The sequence below is a fragment of the Saccoglossus kowalevskii genome, chromosome 12 (assembly GCF_978046115.1).
Source record: "Saccoglossus kowalevskii chromosome 12, keSacKowa6.1, whole genome shotgun sequence".
Classification (NCBI taxonomy): domain Eukaryota; kingdom Metazoa; phylum Hemichordata; class Enteropneusta; family Harrimaniidae; genus Saccoglossus; species Saccoglossus kowalevskii.
Genome location: NC_140652.1, coordinates 37,133,377 through 37,156,849, shown reverse-complemented (window position 1 = coordinate 37,156,849; position 23,473 = coordinate 37,133,377). Strand labels below are relative to the sequence as shown.

General features: G+C 37.4%; 1 protein-coding gene across 1 annotated transcript in view; it reads right to left on the bottom strand.

Moving 5' to 3' along the window:
* Positions 1-23,044, bottom strand: part of LOC146735845 (ras-related protein R-Ras2-like) — a 31,277-nt gene extending 8,233 nt beyond the window's left edge. The window contains exons 1-3 of the mRNA XM_085506259.1: positions 22,829-23,044; positions 13,806-13,893; positions 12,128-12,230 (exon numbers count right to left, since the gene is read on the bottom strand). Coding sequence (XP_085362385.1) covers positions 12,128-12,230; positions 13,806-13,893; positions 22,829-22,924 — 287 coding nt within the window. The 5' untranslated portion in view covers positions 22,925-23,044. The remainder of the gene's footprint in view (positions 1-12,127; positions 12,231-13,805; positions 13,894-22,828) is intronic.
* Positions 23,045-23,473: the final 429 nt, after the last annotated feature.

The window sequence follows — 23,473 nt, the reverse complement described above, 5'->3', positions numbered from 1 at the left end:
TGTCTTGGGTAATGAAACCAAACATATTTGGTATGGGTTCTATAAGGCTTGTCTTGGGTAATGAAACCAAACATATTTGGTATGGGTTCTACAAGGCTTGTCTTGGGTAATGAATCCAAACATATTTGGTATGGGTTCTACAAGGCTTGTCTTGGGTAATGAAACCAAACATATTTGGTATGGGTTCTACAAGGCTTGTCTTGGGCAATGAAACCAAACATATTTGGTATGGGTTCTACTAGGCTTGTCTTGGGTAATGAAACCAAACATATTTGGTATGGGTTCTACAAGGCTTGTCTTGGGTAATGAAACCAAACATATTTGGTATGGGGTCTACAGAGCTTGTCTTGGGTAATGAAACCAAACATATTTGGTATGGGTTCTACAAGGCTTGTCTTGGGTAATGAAACCAAACATATTTGGTATGGGTTCTACAAGGCTTGTCTTGGGTAATGAAACCAAACATATTTGGTATGGGTTCTACTAGGCTTGTCTTGGGTAATGAAACCTAACATATTTGGTATGGGTTCTACAGGGCTTGTCTTGGGTAATGAAACCAAACATATTTGGTATGAGTTCTACAAGGCTTGTCTTGGGTAATGAAACCAAACATATTTGGTATGGGTTCTACAGAGCTTGTCTTGGGTAATGAAACCAAACATATTTGGTATGGGTTCTACTAGGCTTGTCTTAGGTAATGAAACCAAACATATTTGGTATGGGTTCTACAAGGCTTGTCTTGGGTAGTGAAACCAAACATATTTGGTATGGGTTCTACAAGGCTTGTCTTGGGTAATGAAACTAAACATATTTGGTATGGGTTACACTAGGCTTGTCTTGGGTAATGAAACCTAACATATTTGGTAAGGGTTCTACTAGGCTTGTCTAGGGTAATGAAACCAAACATATTTGGTATGGGTTCTACTAGGCTTGTCTTAGGTAATGAAACCAAACATATTTGGTATGGGTTCTACAAGGCTTGTCTTGGGTAGTGAAACCAAACATATTTGGTATGGGTTCTACAAGGCTTGTCTTGGGTAATGAAACTAAACATATTTGGTATGGGTTACACTAGGCTTGTCTTGGGTAATGAAACCTAACATATTTGGTAAGGGTTCTACTAGGCTTGTCTAGGGTAATGAAACCAAACATATTTGGTATGGGTTCTACAGGGCTTGTCTTGGGTAATGAAACCAAACATATTTGGTATGGGTTCTACTAGGCTTGTCTTGGGTAATGAAACCAAACATATTTGGTATGGGTTCTACAAGGCTTGTCTTGGGTAATGAAACCAAACATATTTGGTATGGGTTCTACAAGGCTTGTCTTGGGTAATGAAACCAAACATATTTGGTATGGGTTCTACAAGGCTTGTCTTGGGTAATGAAACCAAACATATTTGGTATGGGTTCTACTAGGCTTATCTTGGGTAATGAAACCAAACATATTTGGTATGGGTTCTACAAGGCTTGTCTTGGGTAATGAAACCAAACATATTTGGTATGGGTTCTACAAGGCTTGTCTTGGGTAATGAAACCAAACATATTTGCTATGGGTTCTACAAGGCTTGTCTTGGGTAATGAAACCAAACATAGTTGGTATGGGTTCTACAAGGCTTGACTTGGGTAATGAAACCAAACATATTTGGTATGGGTTCTACAGGGCTTGTCTTGGGTAATGAAACCAAACATATTTGGTATGGGTTCTACTAGGCTTGTCATAGGTAATGAAACCAAACATATTTGGTATGGGTTCTACAGGGCTTGTCTTGGGTAATGAAACCAAACATATTTGGTATGGGTTCTACTAGGCTTGTCTTGGGTAATGAAACCTAACATATTTGGTATGGGTTCTACTAGGCTTGTCTTGGGTAATGAAACCTAACATATTTGGTATGGGTTCTACAAGGCTTGTCTTGGGTAATGAAACCTAACATATTTGGTATGGGTTCTACAGGGCTTGTCTTGGGTAATGAAACCTAACATATTTGGTATGGGTTCTACAGAGCTTGTCTTGGGTAATGAAACCAAACATATTTGGTATGGGTTCTACAAGGCTTGTCTTGGGTAATGAAACCAAACATATTTGGTATGGGTTCTACAAGGCTTGTCTTGGGTAATGAAACCAAACATATTTGGTATGGGTTCTACAAGGCTTGTCTTGGGTAATGAAACCAAACATATTTGGTATGGGTTCTACTAGGCTTGTCTTGGGTAAAGAAACCTAACATATTTGGTAAGGGTTCTACAAGGCTTGTCTTGGGTAATGAAACCTAACATATTTGGTATGGGTTCTACAGAGCTTGTCTTGGGTAATGAAACCTAACATATTTGGTATGGGTTCTACTAGGCTTGTCTTGGGTAATGAAACCAAACATATTTGGTAAGGGTTCTACTAGGCTTGTCTTGGGTAATAAAACCAAACATATTTGGTAAGGGTTCTACAAGGCTTGTCTTGGGTAATGAAACCTAACATATTTGGTATGGGTTCTACAGAGCTTGTCTTGGGTAATGAAACCTAACATATTTGGTATGGGTTCTACTAGGCTTGTCTTGGGTAATGAAACCAAACATATTTGGTAAGGGTTCTACAAGGCTTGTCTTGGGTAATGAAACCTAACATATTTGGTATGGGTTCTACAGAGCTTGTCTTGGGTAATGAAACCTAACATATTTGGTATGGGTTCTACAAGGCTTGTCTTGGGTAATGAAACCTAACATATTTGGTATGGGTTCTACAAGGCTTGTCTTGGGTAATGAAACCTAACATATTTGGTATGGGTTCTACAGGGCTTGTCTTGGGTAATGAAACCTAACATATTTGGTAAGGGTTCTACAAGGCTTGTCTTGGGTAATGAAACCTAACATATTTGGTATGGGTTCTACAGAGCTTGTCTTGGGTAATGAAACCTAACATATTTGGTATGGGTTCTACAAGGCTTGTCTTGGGTAATGAAACCAAACATATTTGGTATGGGTTCTACTAGGCTTGTCTTGGGTAATGAAACCAAACATATTTGGTATGGGTTCTACTAGGCTTGTCTTGGGTAAAGAAACCTAACATATTTGGTATGAGTTCTAGAAGGCTTGTCTTGGGTAATGAAACCTAACATATTTGTTATGAGTTCTACTAGGCTTGTCTTGGGTAATGAAACCAAACATATTTGGTATGGGTTCTACAGAGCTTGTCTTGGGTAATGAAACCAAACATATTTGGTATGGGTTCTACAAGGCTTGTCTTGGGTAATGAAACCAAACATATTTGGTATGGGTTCTACAAGGCTTGTCTTGGGTAATGAAACCAAACATATTTGGTATGGGTTCTACAAGGCTTGTCTTGGGTAATGAAACCAAACATATTTGGTATGAGTTCTACTAGGCGTGTCTTGGGTAATGAAACCAAACATATTTGGTATGGGTTCTACAAGGCTTGTCTTTGGTAATGAAACCTAACATATTTGGTATGGGTTCTACAATGCTTGTCTTGGGTAATGAAACCAAACATATTTGGTATGGGTTCTACAAGGCTTGTCTTGGGTAATGAAACCAAACATATTTGGTATGAGTTCTACTAGGCGTGTCTTGGGTAATGAAACCAAACATATTTGGTATGGGTTCTACTAGGCTTGTCTTGGGTAATGAAACCTAACATATTTGGTATGGGTTCTACAGAGCTTGTCTTGGGTAATGAAACCAAACATATTTGGTATGGGTTCTACTAGGCTTGTCTTGGGTAATGAAACCTAACATATTTGGTATGGGTTCTACAAGGCTTGTCTTGGGTAATGAAACCAAACATATTTGGTATGGGTTCTACTAGGCTTGTCTTGGGTAATGAAACCAAACATATTTGGTATGGGTTCTACAAGGCTTGTCTTGGGTAATGAAACCAAACATATTTGGTATGGGTTCTACAAGGCTTGTCTTGGGTAATGAAACCTAACATATTTGGTATGGGTTCTACAAGGCTTGTCTTGGGTAATGAAACCAAACATATTTGGTATGGGTTCTACAAGGCTTGTCTTGGGTAATGAAACCAAACATATTTGGTATGGGTTCTACAAGGCTTGTATTGGGTAATGAAACCAAACATATTTGGTATGGGTTCTACTAGGCTTGTCTTGGGTAAAGAAACCTAACATATTTGGTATGAGTTCTAGAAGGCTTGTCTTGGGTAATGAAACCAAACATATTTGGTATGAGTTCTAGAAGGCTTGTCTTGGGTAATGAAACCAAACATATTTGGTATGAGTTCTAGAAGGCTTGTCTTGGGTAATGAAACCAAACATATTTGGTATGAGTTCTAGAAGGCTTGTCTTGGGTAATGAAACCTAACATATTTGGTATGGGTTCTAGAAGGCTTGTCTTGGGTAATGAAACCAAACATATTTGGTATGAGTTCTAGAAGGCTTGTCTTGGGTAATGAAACCAAACATATTTGGTATGAGTTCTAGAAGGCTTGTCTTGGGTAAAGAAACCTAACATATTTGGTATGAGTTCTACTAGGCGTGTCTTTGGTAATGAAACCAAACATATTTGGTATGGGTTCTACAAGGCTTGTCTTGGGTAATGAATCCAAACATATTTGGTATGGGTTCTACAGAGCTTGTCTTGGGTAATGAAACCAAACATATTTGGTATGGGTTCTACTAGGCTTGTCTTAGGTAATGAAACCAAACATATTTGGTATGGGTTCTACAAGGCTTGTCTTGGGTAATGAAACCAAACATATTTGGTATGGGTTCTACAAGGCTTGTCTTGGGTAATGAAACCAAACATATTTGGTATGGGTTCTACAAGGCTTGTCTTGGGTAATGAAACCAAACATATTTGGTATGAGTTCTACTAGGCGTGTCTTGGGTAATGAAACCAAACATATTTGGTATGGGTTCTACAAGGCTTGTCTTTGGTAATGAAACCTAACATATTTGGTATGGGTTCTACAAGGCTTGTCTTGGGTAATGAAACCTAACATATTTGGTATGGGTTCTACAAGGCTTGTCTTGGGTAATGAAACCAAACATATTTGGTATGGGTTCTACAGAGCTTGTCTTGGGTAATGAAACCAAACATATTTGGTATGGGTTCTACAAGGCTTGTCTTGTGTAATGAAACCAAACATATTTGGTAAGGGTTCTACTAGGCTTGTCTTAGGTAATGAAACCAAACATATTTGGTATGGATTCTACAAGGCTTGTCTTGAGTAATGAAACCAAACATATTTGGTATGGGTTCTACAGAGCTTTTCTTAAGTAATGAAACCAAACATATTTGGTATGGGTTCTACTAGGCTTGTCTTGGGTAATGAAACCAAACATATTTGGTATGGGTTCTACTAGGCTTGTCTTGGGTAATGAAACCAAACATATTTGTTAAGGGTTCTACAGAGCTTGTCTTGGGTAATGAAACCAAACATATTTTGTATGGTTCTACTCGGCTTGTCTTGTGTAATGAAACCAAACATATTTGGTAAGGGTTCTACTAGGCTTGTCTTAGGTAATGAAACCAAACATATTTGGTATGGATTCTACAAGGCTTGTCTTGAGTAATGAAACCAAACATATTTGGTATGGGTTCTACAGAGCTTTTCTTAAGTAATGAAACCAAACATATTTGGTATGGGTTCTACTAGGCTTGTCTTGGGTAATGAAACCAAACATATTTGGTATGGGTTCTACTAGGCTTGTCTTGGGTAATGAAACCAAACATATTCGGTATGGGTTCTACTAGGCTTGTCTTGGGTAATGAAACCAAACATATTTGGTATGGGTTCTACTAGGCTTGTCTTGGGTAATGAAACCAAACATATTTGGTAAGGGTTCTACAGAGCTTGTCTTGGGTAATGAAACCAAACATATTTGGTAAGGGTTCTACTAGGCTTGTCTTGGGTAATGAAACCTAACATATTTGGTAAGGGTTCTACTAGGCTTGTCTTGGGTAATGAAACCTAACATATTTGGTAAGGGTTCTACTAGGCTTGTCTTGGGTAATGAAACCAAACATATTTGATATGGGTTCTACAAGGCTTGTCTTGGGTAATGAAACCTAACATATTTGGTATGGGTTCTACTAGGCTTGTCTTGGGTAATGAAACCTAACATATTTGGTATGGTTCTACAAGGCTTGTCTTGGGTAATGAAACCTAACATATTTGGTATGGGTTCTACTAGGCTTGTCTTAGGTATTGAAACCAAACATATTTGGTATGAGTTCTACTAGGCGTGTCTTTGGTAATGAAACCAAACATATTTGGTATGGGTTCTACAAGGCTTGTCTTGGGTAATGAAACCAAACATATTTGTTAAGGGTTCTACAGAGCTTGTCTTGGGTAATGAATCCAAACATATTTGGTATGGGTTCTACTAGGCTTGTCTTGGGTAATGAAACCAAACATTTGGTATGGGTTCTATAAGGCTTGTCTTGGGTAATGAAACCAAACATATTTGGTAAGGGTTCTACTAGGCTTGTCTTGGGTAATGAAACCAAACATATTTGGTATGGGTTCTACAGAGCTTGTCTTGTGTAATGAAACCAAACATATTTAGTATGGGTTCTACTAGGCTTGTCTTGGGTAATGAAACCAAACATATTTGGTATGGGTTCTACTAGGCTTGTCTTGGGTAATGAAACCAAACATATTTGGTAAGGGTTCTACAAGGCTTGTCTTGGGTAGTGAAACCAAACATATTTGGTATGGGTTCTGCAAGGCTTGTCTTGGGTAATGAAACCAAACATATTTGGTATGGGTTCTACAGAGCTTGTCTTGGGTAATGAAACCAAACATATTTGGTATGGGTTCTACTAGGCTTGTCTTGGGTAATGAAACCAAACATATTTGGTATGGGTTCTACTAGGCTTGTCTTGGGTAATGAAACCAAACATATTTGGTATGGGTTCTACTAGGCTTGTCTTGGGTAATGAAACCAAACATATTTGGTATGGGTTCTACTAGGCTTGTCTTGGGTAATGAAACCAAACATATTTGGTAAGGGTTCTACAAGGCTTGTCTTGGGTAGTGAAACCAAACATATTTGGTATGGGTTCTGCAAGGCTTGTCTTGGGTAATGAAACCAAACATATTTGGTATGGGTTCTACAGAGCTTGTCTTGGGTAATGAAACCAAACATATTTGGTATGGGTTCTACTAGGCTTGTCTTGGGTAATGAAACCAAACATATTTGGTATGGGTTCTACTAGGCTTGTCTTGGGTAATGAAACCAAACATATTTGGTATGGGTTCTACTAGGCTTGTCTTGGGTAATGAAACCAAACATATTTGGTATGGGTTCTACTAGGCTTGTCTTGGGTAATGAAACCAAACATATTTGGTAAGGGTTCTACAAGGCTTGTCTTGGGTAGTGAAACCAAACATATTTGGTATGGGTTCTGCAAGGCTTGTCTTGGGTAATGAAACCAAACATATTTGGTATGGGTTCTACAGAGCTTGTCTTGGGTAATGAAACCAAACATATTTGGTAAGGGTTCTACAAGGCTTGTCTTGGGTAGTGAAACCAAACATATTTGGTATGGGTTCTGCAAGGCTTGTCTTGGGTAATGAAACCAAACATATTTGGTATGGGTTCTACAGAGCTTGTCTTGGGTAATGAAACCAAACATATTTAGTATGGGTTCTACTAGGCTTGTCTTGGGTAATGAAACCAAACATATTTGGTATGGGTTCTACTAGGCTTGTCTTGGGTAATGAAACCAAACATATTTGGTAAGGGTTCTACAAGGCTTGTCTTGGGTAGTGAAACCAAACATATTTGGTATGGGTTCTGCAAGGCTTGTCTTGGGTAATGAAACCAAACATATTTGGTATGGGTTCTACAGAGCTTGTCTTGGGTAATGAAACCAAACATATTTGGTATGGGTTCTACTAGGCTTGTCTTGGGTAATGAAACCAAACATATTTGGTATGGGTTCTACTAGGCTTGTCTTGGGTAATGAAACCAAACATATTTGGTATGGGTTCTACAAGGCTTGTCTTGGGTAAAGAAACCTAACATATTTGGTAAGGGTTCTGCAAGGCTTGTCTTGGGTAATGAAACCTAACATATTTGGTATGGGTTCTACAGGGCTTGTCTTGGGTAATGAAACCTAACATATTTGGTATGGGTTCTACAGAGCTTGTCTTGGGTAATGAAACCAAACATATTTGGTATGGGTTCTACAAGGCTTGTCTTGGGTAATGAAACCAAACATATTTGGTATGGGTTCTACAGAGCTTGTCTTGGGTAATGAAACCAAACATATTTGGTATGGGTTCTACTAGGCTTGTCTTGGGTAATGAAACCAAACATATTTGGTAAGGGTTCTACAAGGCTTGTCTTGGGTAGTGAAACCAAACATATTTGGTATGGGTTCTGCAAGGCTTGTCTTGGGTAATGAAACCAAACATATTTGGTATGGGTTCTACTAGGCTTGTCTTGGGTAATGAAACCAAACATATTTGGTATGGGTTCTACTAGGCTTGTCTTGGGTAATGAAACCAAACATACTTTGTATGGGTTCTAAAAGGCTTGTCTTGGGTAATGAAACCAAACATATTTGGTATGGGTTCTACGAGGCTTGTCTTGGGTAATGAAACCAAACATATTTGGTATGGGTTCTACGAGGCTTGTCTTGGGTAATGAAACCAAACATATTTGGTATGGGTTCTACTAGGCTTGTCTTGGGTAATGAAACCAAACATATTTGGTATGGGTTCTACTAGGCTTGTCTTGGGTAATGAAACCAAACATATTTGGTATGGGTTCTACTAGGCTTGTCTTGGGTAATGAAACCAAACATATTTGGTATGGGTTCTACTAGGCTTGTCTTGGGTAATGAAACCAAACATATTTGGTATGGGTTCTACTAGGCTTGTCTTGGGTAATGAAACCAAACATATTTGGTATGGGTTCTACAGAGCTTGTCTTGGGTAATGAAACCAAACATATTTGGTATGGGTTCTACTAGGCTTGTCTTGGGTAATGAAACCAAACATATTTGGTATGGGTTCTACTAGGCTTGTCTTGGGTAATGAAACCAAACATATTTGGTATGGGTTCTACTAGGCTTGTCTTGGGTAATGAAACCAAACATATTTGGTATGGGTTCTACTAGGCTTGTCTTGGGTAATGAAACCAAACATATTTGGTATGGGTTCTACTAGGCTTGTCTTGGGTAATGAAACCAAACATATTTGGTATGGGTTCTACTAGGCTTGTCTTGGGTAATGAAACCAAACATATTTGGTAAGGGTTCTACAGAGCTTGTCTTGGGTAATGAAACCAAACATATTTGGTATGGGTTCTACTAGGCTTGTCTTGGGTAATGAAACCAAACATATTTGGTAAGGGTTCTACAAGGCTTGTCTTAGGTAATGAAACAAAACATATTTGGTAAGGGTTCTACTAGGCTTGTCTTGGGTAATGAAACCTAACATATTTGGTAAGGGTTCTACTAGGCTTGTCTTGGGTAATGAAACCAAACATATTTGGTATGGGTTCTACAAGGCTTGTCTTGGGTAATGAAACCAAACATATTTGTTATGAGTTCTACTAGGCTTGTCTTGGGTAATGAAACCAAACATATTTGGTATGGGTTCTACAGAGCTTGTCTTGGGTAATGAAACCAAACATATTTGGTATGGGTTCTACTAGGCTTGTCTTGGGTAATGAAACCAAACATATTTGGTATGGGTTCTACTAGGCTTGTCTTGGGTAATGAAACCAAACATATTTGGTATGGGTTCTACTAGGCTTGTCTTGGGTAATGAAACCAAACATATTTGGTAAGGGTTCTACAGAGCTTGTCTTGGGTAATGAAACCAAACATATTTGGTATGGGTTCTACTAGGCTTGTCTTGGGTAATGAAACCAAACATATTTGGTATGGGTTCTACTAGGCTTGTCTTGGGTAATGAAACCAAACATATTTGGTATGGGTTCTACTAGGCTTGTCTTGGGTAATGAAACCAAACATATTTGGTATGGGTTCTACTAGGCTTGTCTTGGGTAATGAAACCAAACATATTTGGTATGGGTTCTACAAGGCTTGTCTTGGGTAATGAAACCAAACATATTTGGTATGGGTTCTACTAGGCTTGTCTTGGGTAATGAAACCAAACATATTTGGTATGGGTTCTACAAGGCTTGTCTTAGGTAATGAAACAAAACATATTTGGTAAGGGTTCTACTAGGCTTGTCTTGGGTAATGAAACCTAACATATTTGGTAAGGGTTCTACTAGGCTTGTCTTGGGTAATGAAACCAAACATATTTGGTATGGGTTCTACAAGGCTTGTCTTGGGTAATGAAACCAAACATATTTGTTATGAGTTCTACTAGGCTTGTCTTGGGTAATGAAACCAAACATATTTGGTATGGGTTCTACAGAGCTTGTCTTGGGTAATGAAACCAAACATATTTGGTATGGGTTCTACTAGGCTTGTCTTGGGTAATGAAACCAAACATATTTGGTATGGGTTCTACAGAGCTTGTCTTGGGTAATGAAACCAAACATATTTGGTAAGGGTTCTACTAGGCTTGTCTTGGGTAATGAAACCAAACATATTTGGTATGGGTTCTACAAGACTTGTCTTGGGTAATGAAACTAAACACATTTGGTATGGGTTCTACTAGAACTTTAATGATAATCTAATTCTCTATTAAGTTTATCTAGAATTAATTAATTCTTGTCATTGTCTGTGTTGTCTTTATTCAGTTTATTTTTTTATTTAATCTCTTTTGTCAGCTACGCTATAATCAGTGGTGACTGAGCAAAGCTCTTCATTTCACTGTAGGTGACTGTCTGTCACCAATGTCAACAAATTTATTTTCAACTTTTTTTTTAAAACAACCAGCTCAATTGATTTGATACTTTTGTATGTAAGGCCTTGGGTTGACCTCTGTCAGATTGATTCATTTCTTGATCATATCTACAATTTGTAAACAATGGAACTAGTCGCCCAATGAGGTAATAACTTGTAAAGAACACATTAGTAGACTTTTTGAGCACCTTCTTTAAACACTTTCTGACGATTTAGAAAACCCTTAATTTGAAAATTCTGTCAAAACCACTCCCACTCCAATATATCGTGGTCAAAGCAGAGCTCACATTCTGTTTATGCTACTCAAAACAAAAACAAAAAAAAGTAATGAATGACACTGCCTTTGCTTGTTGTCATTTGAAAGTTGCAACACATAATTTAATCAGTTTCTGGCAAGGACATAAATTGGCAAACATGATTTCTATGGTATTTTCAAGTTTATAGCACTCTCAATGCTGGTCAGCATCATTCTCAGCATGAAAACCAGATAGTGACAAACTAGGACAACACGTACAATGACATTTAGAAAATGAAAGAAAGTATGCAAATCAGAGATCTGCAATCGAATTATCAAAGCAATCGGACTTGCAAGTGAAGTTTTCCCCAAAATGACAAAAATATTCATCAAAATTATAGAATTGAAGATATCATCATGAAATGAACAAATCTAAGAGAGACCTACCCAAGGTACATATACACCAAGTATAAAAGCATTCAGGCTTGTAGTTTTCAAGAAGAAGTTTAAAAATAAAGCATTGATCGTACGACGCCAGACAATCACTCGTATGATAAGTTGACAGCGGAGCTAACAATTATTACAATTGCTACAACAAGCTTCTAAACACAGGCTGAATCTAAGCATATTCAAGATATTACATGTTTCTCTTTGAAGAATTTGACAGTGTGAACAAATGTTAGAACGATTGTCTGTATTGTTGATGTTGTGACGTCAAGCACAGGAATATCAATAAACATAATGAATGGTAGAAATAAGATAAATAACCGAGATATATGAAACACCTGTAGTTTAATACAATTTATTTAAAAAAAACCTTACAAGGTATATGATAAAAGCTATAAGGACTGAATATGGCTATTGTGACCCTTGATCGTATGACAGAGCGCCCAAGCATGCAATTTACTTTACACGGGTTGAGTCCAATATTGAGCAGGAGGTAGTGTGACGACTGCCTTTTAAATAAAATCAGGGTTCCCTTTAATTTAAGTAGGCATGAGGATAAATAAACCAGAAATCAATAGTTGCTGCCTTGTTTGGTGACGTATCTGATGAGATTAATAGTATATTCACTTACCTTCCCCTGTCAATAACTGAATACACTAAAAGAAAACCTTCCCCAGTTCTCATATACTGCTCTCTCATTGCACTAAACTGTTCTTGACCAGCAGTATCTAAAACTACAAAACAAATACATATGGTTAGACATGTATACTCACTTTACATGAATAGACATGTACATTGTATATGAAATATATACTTACTATCTAGTCTTACTACTGCTTCATCTATGACACATTGCTTTGTGTAGGAATTATATGAAATATATACTCGCTATCTAGTCTTGCTACTGCTCCATCTATGACACATTGCTTTGTATAGGAATTATATGAAATATATACACACTATCTAGTCTTGCTACTGCTTCATCTATGACACATTGCTTTGTGTAGGAATTATATAAAATATATACTCACTATCTAGTCTTACTACTGCTTCATCTATAACACATTGCTTTGTATAGGAATTATATAAAATATATACACACTATCTAGTCTTGCTACTGCTTCATCTATGACACATTGCTTTGTGTAGGAATTATATAAAATATATACACACTATCTAGTCTTGCTACTGCTTCATCTATGACACATTGCTTTGTGTAGGAATTATATGAAATATATACACACTATCTAGTCTTACTACTGCTTCATCTATAACACATTGCTTTGTATAGGAATTATATGAAATATATACACACTATCTAGTCTTACTACTGCTTCATCTATAACACATTGCTTTGTATAGGAATTATATGAAATATATACTCACTATCTAGTCTTGCTACTGCTTCATCTATGACACATTGCTTTGTATAGGAATTATATGAAATATATACTCACTATCTAGTCTTACTACTGCTTCATCTATGACACATTGATTTGTATAGGAATTATATGAAATATATACACACTATCTAGTCTTACTACTGCTTCATCTATGACACATTGCTTTGTGTAGGAATTATATGAAATATATACTCACTATCTAGTCTTACTACTGCTTCATCTATGACACATTGATTTGTATAGGAATTATATGAAATATATACACACTATCTAGTCTTACTACTGCTTCATCTATAACACATTGCTTTGTATAGGAATTATATGAAATATATACACACTATCTAGTCTTACTACTGCTTCATCTATGACACATTGATTTGTATAGGAATTATATGAAATATATACACACTATCTAGTCTTACTACTGCTTCATCTATAACACATTGCTTTGTATAGGAATTATATGAAATATATACTCACTATCTAGTCTTACTACTGCTTCATCTATGACACATTGCTTTGTGTAGGAATTATATGAAATATATACTCACTATCTAGTCTTGCTACTGCTTCATCTATGACACATTGCTTTGTATAGGAATTATATAAAATATATACTCACTATCTAGTCTTACTACTGCTTCATCTATGACACATTGCTTTGTGTAGGAATTATATGAAATATATACTAACTATCTAGTCTTACTACTGCTTCATCTATGACACATTGCTTTGTGTAGGAATTATATGAAATATATACACACTATCTAGTCTTGCTACTGCTTCATCTATGACACATTGATTTGTATAGGAATTATATGAAATATATACACACTATCTAGTCTTTCTACTGCTTCATCTATGACACATTGATTTGTATAGGAATTATATCAAATATATACTCACTATCTAGTCTTGCTACTGCTTCATCTATAACGCATTGCTTCATGTAGGAATCTTCTATAGTAGGATCATAATCTTGTACAAAATATGACTGAAAACCAAAACGAGATTTTGTCATTGGACATGGCAGTGTTCACTTAATAACAGCGTTAATCACTTATATTATTTTCATTCATTTTCACTTATATTATTATTTTATGCTGAGTGTTTAGCCCAAATAAAGAGTTGGCAACCCTACATGAATTACATTACAACAGGTTTCCTAATAAAACACATGTGCCTCAAAGTTGAAAATATTTTTCTTGGTGTTCAAGACTACTACAGTACAGCGGAGTATTCTACAGTATTTTATTAAATTTGTATGTTTGTTAATTGTTTATTGTCTCCATAAAACAATCACAATACTTGAAATGAATTACAGTCTATCCAAAGATATATGATGTATGTGTAAAGTTTGAATGTTAACAATCTAGTTACATGCATACAAATTAGTTTATTATCATGTCTTTTCCATGTCAAACAGCATATTGGATACTGTAGAATACTTTATTTTCGCTATTTTCGCTGAAGGGATGATTCCGTGAAAATAAAATCCAGCGAATATACTTTTTTTCCTATATTTCACATTAAACTCATCAAAAATCAGTGAAAATAAATTCCATACAAAACGCCCAAAAAGCCTTTTCAGCGAAAACTAAATCCAGCGAAAATAAAGTATTCCACAGTATTTTTGATATCACACCCCTGATATCCAATGGGCTGTTGATAGGGATCTTGCCAGCTCGAGATCTCAAATGCTGGTTACTCATAAATATTAATGAGCTTGGTAACATGTGTAAATACATTTTTTATTCAAGTAAGAATATTTGTTTATTTTTCAGTTATGGAAAAAATTGGACATCAAATAAAACAACAATTCCATTTAAAATGTTAAACAGTTGGAATTTAAAAAATAAACCAGTTCTAAACATTGCTGAAATGCAAATTGCTCAAATTTATTATTGTTGCAATGTCTATTGGAAAACATCGTCTGAATCGCACAGTTTGTCTGCCTACTCCACCAACCCGTGCGGGATCAGCCTGGGTAAACACGTGTTTTATGTTAAACAAATGGTCAAGTTTGATTGGATGCGACTGTTGGAAAGGCGTTCAATTAGACGCTGTGTAACATTGCAGGTAAGCTAAAGAACAAAGTGTCGAACATGGCGACATGTAGCACGGTTACTTCACAATTCTTTAAGTAACCATGCGTATAGAGTGTGCTTAGGTTTGCCAAACTCCAAAAACCGACGCTGCATTTTTTCACCCACTATTCCTCAAATTTTTATGTCAACGTTGCAGGCTGTTTGTGGCACACATCATCAGCAAAGTGACAAATATTTATGTCGACCATGTTTTAACAAAGTAGTGAAACTATCAACTCTGAAAGAAAATCTACTCGACTGATCGATCAAGAGTTGAACTGTTACACAATATTTGTGATTTGCCACTCCCTGTCCATGTTGCAACAAACTCATCTTTTTTAGCTTTTGCCTCAATTGCATAGGTTTTGTGGTTGGGTTCGGTTGGGCAACATTCCAACTTGAGTAGGATTTCAGCGGAACTTTACCTTAAACTCTCACAAATCAATTGATAACATGAACTGCATTTATTTGCGAACGACACTCTTCAACAAACTGATAAATACATAAACTTGTAGAACTGACCCACAGTTGAGCACGGACCAACAAACTGGAACACAACTACTGTTCAACTTTAAAAGTGAAATAGAACATTACGGCGTTTTCCACGCAGACGAAGATTAACCAATCAGTGACTGCGTTCTGAATTAATAATGGAATCTCAGTCAACACCTATGGCTTATTATGGTTTCAACGATATACTGGCGGCAGGCAAAAGTTGCCTTCTAAAGCAATATATAAGCATAGTGGGTTTAACAATAGAAATGGTTAATAAACCTCAAAGTTAAAAGTTTAAAAAATTCAATAAACTAATTAACAACAACAATAATGGAAGTGTGACTCTGAAAAGAGACGCTGAATAAAATATCACTGTACAGGAGTGAAACGTTTATAAAAGTTTATTTATCAGCTTTCACACCAGATCATCTTCATATAGCTGGGTAATCCTTCTGTTTGCATGTTCTGCTGATACTCTCTTTGAACGTGAATTGTTAATTGGTGATTGTGATGATTGTTCAGGTATTTTGTTTTCAGTCTGATCCGGTGATTTGTCCGAAGATTCTGCCGATAATTCTAAGGGATACAATTGTGAAATGGCACGATTCGTTGAACCGTATTTGGTTTTGAGTTCAACTGCACGTGTTATACCATCAGCGCCCGTCAGCAATTTGGTCACCTTGGCCATATGCCAATGAATTCGCTTTCGCACATCATCATAGATTAACACAATGTTGCCAACTTTAACTGTGTTTGATTTAACACCTTTGATTTGATTTAAATGTCTCTCGCATAGGGATGTTATGTATTCAGATGACCATCGCCTCCAGAAAGCATCATGTAACACAGTCAAATAACGATAACGACGGTTGACAGTATTAGAATTCATCGAAAAGTTGGAGTTATGATCTGTGACAGAAACGCGAGGTAAACTTCGAATGGTTCGCCCATTAATGAGATGTGAAGGTGTAAGCGGTGTTAGATCGTCGATACTTGTTGATAAGTACATTAAGGAACGATCGTTTATAGCAGCTTCGATCTCTGCTATTAGTCTCCATTTCGACGTACGAAATACAGGTACGACCTAGTACCTTCTTCAAACTTGTTTTCGTTATACCTATGAGTCTTTCATAAAAGCCTCCCACCCAGGGAGAACGTTTTGGAATAAATCGCTAAGTTATCCGATTATCTGCCAAGTACCACTGAACAGAGGAATCAGCCATGGTAGTGTTTATCTCGTTAGTGGCTGAAATAAATGTGGTAGCATTGTCTGAAATGATCAACTGTGGTGTTGACCGACGGGCAGTAAATCGTCTCAATGCCAGTATGAATGAGGCAGTCGTCAAGTCCTTGACGAGTTCTAGATGAACAGCACGGGTTATGGCGCAAGTAAACAAACAAATATATGTCTTTATAATCGTGTTATCATGTATGTTTTTCACAAACAAATGTCCGGTATAATCAATCCCACAGACAGAAAAAGGATTCGCTCGCTTCACACGGAATTCTGGAAGCAAAGCTGGAATCGGTCGTGAATACGGAGGGACATCCACCTTCTTACATACCACACACTTATTTAGAACTGTGTTTACGAAACGTTGAATGAATGTTATCCAGTATCGTTCGCGTAGACTGGTAATTGTAGCGAGAGCGCTGCTGTGTTGTAACCGCACATGGGCATTGCAGATAACAAGTGTGGTGAAGTGATCTTTTCCGGGTAATATTATTGGGTGCATCGTATCATAGGGCACAATTCAGTATTTTGAAGTCTTCCGCCTGTCCTGAGTATTTGTTGACTGTCGATAAATAATTTTAGTTGGCGGTTTATTGATCCTAGTTTAGAATTATTTCGGATGAGTCCGTTAATAGTAATGAGATCGTTGTACTGTTCGTATCCATAGAATGATGTCATATCTAAGAGTTTGTCGATGCCATGGGTTGTTTCCGTAGTTTCACACACATTAATTGATGAATTTGAATTCTCATGGATTGGGGATTGATGCGATGTAGAAGTGATTTCAGTAGCAACATGATTGACAGTATTTGCAGAGACTTCACTTGTAGATCACATTTCGGCCAATGTTCGTGTGAGCTTAGCCATGGTGGCCCATGCCACCAGAGTTGAAACGTTGACAAATCTTTAGGAGTAATCCCTCTAGTTAAGAAATCGGTGGGGTTCTGAGTCGTTGGAACATACATTGTAGCGTAATTCCTGTTTGAAAAAGTTGATCTCTGTGACGCGGTTTCGTGTGAATGTATCTTGAGTTCCATGGCCATTCAACCAATGAAGCACGATTTGGCTATCAGACCAAAGATTGTAACGAATAATTTTGTATTTGCTTTCGCGAGATTGAGATACAAATTGACTGAGACGGGTGGCTATCACTACACCCATTAATTCCAGGCGTGGCAGTGTCAGGGCTTGTTTATTGATTGGAGATACACGAGTCTTAGCCATGATAATTGCAGATTCAGTGTCCGTAGCTAGATATATCACACCATCATATGCCCTTTTAGAGGCGTCTGAGAAGGCATGTATTTCAACACTTGTAGGATTGTTTTTGAAATACATGTATCGTCTAGAAATATCAATGTCAGTAACTTCATAGAGATCATGTGCAATTTGCGTCAAATTCTTTGGTTATAGGCATGTCCCAATTGTGATTGAACAACCAAAGAGTTTGTATTAGCAATTTTGCTCTTATTTGTATCGGAGAGAACAGTCCTAACGGGTCGTACAGGCTCGCCGAGTATCCGACAATGTCGCGCTTCATGGTATAGGAGCCAAAATCGGGCATTTTGGGTGGTTTTACTCTCAGCGTGTCGTCATCTGAGTTCCATCGGAGGCCAAGTACACTAACATTTGTATTCATGTTGGATCGGCAGTCGTTGTTCATGACAGTGTGCAAGAAAGAATCGTTCGTATTCCACAAGTGTAGATTAAATTTGCGTGTTGCAAATATGGAGGTCGATTGTTCATAGAAATTGATTGCTTCGATAGTATTACTGCATCCTGAAACAACATCGTCGACGTAGATATTTTGTTGTATGTCACGTGCTACCCGTAACCGGTTTATGAATGTGACTATCTATTAGGTTTCTTATCACAGCGTTGAGTATAAAAGGTAAACAAGTTGCTCCGAATAACACGGATGCGAACTGGTATGTTTTGAAACTACTGTTAATATCGTCAGCGTTCGACAACCAAAGAAATTTGGTAAACTTTCGATCCCTTTCGTCGAGTTTGATTTGCAAGAATGCCTTTTCGATGTCTGCTGTAAGCGCGATTGGATTTGCCCTGAATCGGAGTAGAATTGACGTTAATGAGTTTAGCATGGGGGGACCCGTGTCCAGACATTGATTCAAATTTGGTTGACCCTTACCTGGGGTCGCTGAGCAGTCATACACTATTCGTATTGGCATGGTTTTACTGTCTTTCTTTACAGAACGATGGGGTAAATAATGTTCTACTTCAGAATTATCTTGCGTTACTTCTTCAATGTACCCTTTCTCGATTTGTTCGCGTATAATATTATCGTAGACGGTAAGAAGATGGCATTTTAGCGATCGTATTACGGGTACGTGCTCGAGTAGAATCAAAGTTGGTTGGAAGGGTTGCGTGGTTAGTCTTCCATGGATAGTTTTGCGTTGAAATGACCGTCATGTTCGGTAAGACAATGATCAGTATAATTTCGATATTGTTCATTGTGTGACATGGATTTAGTATCATTACGTGTGAGTGTATCCTTTAATCCGATTGTTTCTAAATACCAATAAGAAGCGATCATTGTATCGAGTTGTTCATCTGGGGATTTCAGTGTTGAAACATGGAATGTCTGTATATTGGATGAACAGCGTTTTCCGGTGTTTATAGGACCCGAGAGCAAGTATCCAAAAGCAGATGATAACGGCAACTGGACTACAACCTTGTATGATGTGATTACCAACAAACTCCCAGTATTTGTCTACTCCAATCAGTATGTCAATAGTCATGGTCACATCGTTTGAAGGAGGGTGTGCTAGGGGCAGTCCTTGTAAGTGTTGCAAGTTACGTAAGTCATGTGTAATATTGTTGTCTAGATTGTCAGAAATCTCGTCAACAATCAGTAGATCTATGGAAATTCTTTCACCATCTCCTTTTAGTAGACTGACGGTTGTACGTGGAATAATCTTGTATTCGGTGCGAGGGTTCGAAAATGATTTCAAATTTAACATTTCGGCATGGTTGGGATTTGCCTTTATCGAGTTAGCAAATTTAGTTGTTATAAAACTTCTATCCGCGCCTTCATCAAACAATACCGTGGCGACTCGCGAATTGCTGTTAGCTGAAGTAGTGATTCGAGCAGTTTTTAACAACACTCCTGGAGGTTGCAGGGAATTGGATTCTACCTGATGTTCATCAACTTGAAATTGTCGCTTTCTATCATGGGTAGACGTGTGATTCAGACGGTTTAGAGACTGTAGCGGGAACTGACATGTCGGAATGTATTGAAGTGTGGTGTCTACCCTTACAAGTTCTGCATGTGAAACGTGATCGACACTCCTTAACTGTGTGACGGCCCAAACAATTGAAACACAATTTTTTTTCGTTGAATAATATTAAGTCGATCAGCCCGGGTTGATACTATTCTGCAGTCGTTAGTATAGTGTTTCCCCTTACAGTAGATACATAGCGGAGGTTTCTGAGGTCGGGAGAAGTTTGATTCCATATTATTAACGATGTTTCTGGTTCCAACTGGCGGTTGATATTCTTTGTTTCGAAAGGTTCCATTGAACGCGGACACATTATCGGTTTGAGGTTTTTGACTATTCGTGGTGAATTGAACAGTTTTGCGTTGGGATTGATTGGTAGCGATTGGTTCACTTGCCTGTTGCGTTGCGGCTTCGAGATCCCTGAGTTGTTTGTTTTCTGTTGCAATGTGTATTTAACCGGACACACTGTACTCGTCAACAAACTTTGCAATATATGTACATCTTCTTGAAATATCGACTTCAAAGTCCACGGTTTCGTTGAATTCCGTGTCAGAAGGATCAACTATGTTGATGATATCTTCATCAACGGATACGAGTTGTTCCATGAGGCGATTCAATGTGGGTTGGTTGTAAACGATTTCATTGTAGATGGTTTCTTTGTCGAGTTGTTCGTCGTAGTCCTGGACGAGTGTTTCTATTGGTGCAATCACTTTGATTAGAATTGTTCTGGCTTTGTCTCTCTTCTTCAGCAAATTCTGTAGACTTGGCGGCATGATTGACAACACGAATGTCATACGAAGCGTAAAACTTGAAGTACTCGATGAGTTGGTTTATAACTGTATCTCGTTCGGTATGGGTTTTCTAGACGGTGATGAAAATCTTCGTGGGTTTCCCTCGTGAGTACAGGTAGATTCGCAGAAATAATCGATGAACCTTCCGGAGAAATCCTAGTTTGCAATCCTGGTCTCGGCACCAAATATGTGGTTGGGTTCGGTTGGCCACAATCCTACTCAAGTTGGAATGTGGCCAACCGAACCCAACCACAGTTTTGGTGATCGGTGAGGCTTTTTATCTTGAAAAACTGTGTGATCTGTTCTGCTTGGGTCGCCTTTAAAATAAAAACACACTCTACTGTATTTTGATACAAGATAGCTGATTGCCCGTTTATTTTTGTCGCATCTCCCCTCCTTTTTGTTAAGGGCGCCTATTAAACACACACTGTAGTGGTTCAATCCGCCAATACCTATTAATCTTTACAGGAATTTTAACTTCTTGACATTGAATTTTCTTGGCTTTATGTAGAAAGCCTACAACAATTTTTTTGATTTTATTGAAGTTTCAACCATTAGTACGGTACTTTCATCTAAAGTTTTATTTTCAACATTGGAATCAACATTAATTTGTTTTGAAATCAGACTTCAGTTGTGGTGTGATCGGTAAGGTACAGACTGCTTTATATAAGTGTGTGTGTGATTTTTTACCATAGACCCATAGGGACAATACCAGTTGCCAAATTTTAGATTTCCTTTTAGATATTTTGGAATAACCTTTTCTTAAAACATTTTACTTTTTATATCAGCTGTGGCATGATCAGTGAAACTTACAACAACATAAATGCAAACCCAAATAAACTTGTATTTGTTATTGTTTAGAAGTACAATTGAAAGAGTCTCATGAAACATTAGCTGTGGCATAGTAATGCTGCAGAAATATAGCATGGCGGTAATGATTTTGAACGTGGCAGTGTCAGACTAGCATGGCAGTCTCCCAGAGCGCAGCCACTCTTTTTTATCCTGGGAGAACATTGAATAGTTAAAATTTTTATAATTAAAAACATAAAATGCAAAAAAAAAAAAAAAATTAAAAGAGCATCATGAAAATCTATCGCTAACCTACAAGTATAACATAAAGTGAATATTACAGCAGTACTCTTTATTTTTCTACACATATTAGTAAGACAAACTCATGACTTTTTTTTCCCATTCACAAATTAGAAACAAGTTTGAAAATGTAGTATTAAACAATGTGACTAAAACAATTTAATCTTAGAGGAAGACCAGCCATGACATTACTTTTATCAACCAGTTGTACAAAGAAATGATATACAGCTATACAGTGATAACCTCATATTTTTATATATCAAAAACAATATAATTTACTGTTCTATAAAAAGCTGTATCTGCATTCGTTCCAAGATTCATCTACACCATTCAAATGTTCAAACTTTCTTTTATGTGGAGAAAACTACACATTATTATTAATATTATTCCTAGAGACCTTACATGGACAGTTGTTTCACTGTTAGTGTTACAGGATAGAGGGGGAATAATAATAATTTTATTGCACCCGTAAAAAAAATAAAGGGCAGTGGGCGTCGTACCACGTCGTGTTCGACATGGTATTAATAGCAACGTACACAACGACTGTAAAATACATGGTTTGTTTACATGAAAATTTGAACACGCGTCGAGACGACCTACGCCCTTTAAATGTGTCCATTAGTAAGAACAGTGAAAATGAAGACGAAAAATAAGTAATATGCATGGTGTGAATGAATTGTAAAGATGTATTTAACTGGCCGCATTGAAACAAGGAAACGTCGGTTTGGACATATTTATTATAATTATAGTTTACAAACATTTGGATGTTGGGCGGATTAGGTACTTATTTTTATAGACACGGAAGTGAATGCGACGGCGACTTGAATGACAACGTAAGTGGGGTATTGTTGACAAACAGCAACCAGAGTTAAATCGAATCAGTGTTATCAATACACAATGTTGCTAATTATAAAATATAGGTATAAAACAGTAGCAGGCAACAGTGTTTTGTTTTAAGTGTGGAACATTAAAGTTAAAATAATGTCTGTCTTACCTGTATAAACTGAATGGTAAGAGCACTCTTACCAACGCCACCACCACCGACAACTACTAATTTGTGCATTTGGCTATATGAATTATTAGATGACATTCTGGAAGAACTTAGAATACGTCAAAACTGGAAGAGTTCGCCGAAATGCCGTCAAAACGCCATAGAAGTCAACAGAATAATACCCATTGGAAAACTTCACAATACCGAGGATTGGAGTTACAAGCCGGAAATGACTAAGATGGCGGTGTGATTAAATATGCAAATTTATTCAAAACAAACAGTCCCGTTGGAGAATGGTAGATATTTGTCACGTCTGACGAAAATCGTAGCGGAATTTTTGGTTGGAGCGAGAGACCCAAATTGCACTAAGTTGTGAACGCCGTTTAAACCGTTAATATCCATTTAAACTAGTCTGAAAGTCAGAGTAAGCGTATCGCCCGCTGAGGGCGCAACGCACAAACTTTGACCCTTTGACATTTGCTCTGGGATGGGATGACCTCTTATACCCTCTTCGGTTCCGGACAGTTGTTTGATCACGAACGCAAACGCGATTCTAATTATCAAGCAGCAATCTACCAGTAGGGATCAGAATGTATTCAAGAAATTATTGTGGATGAATGAATTCTGGCAACCTATAAATTGTTTCTA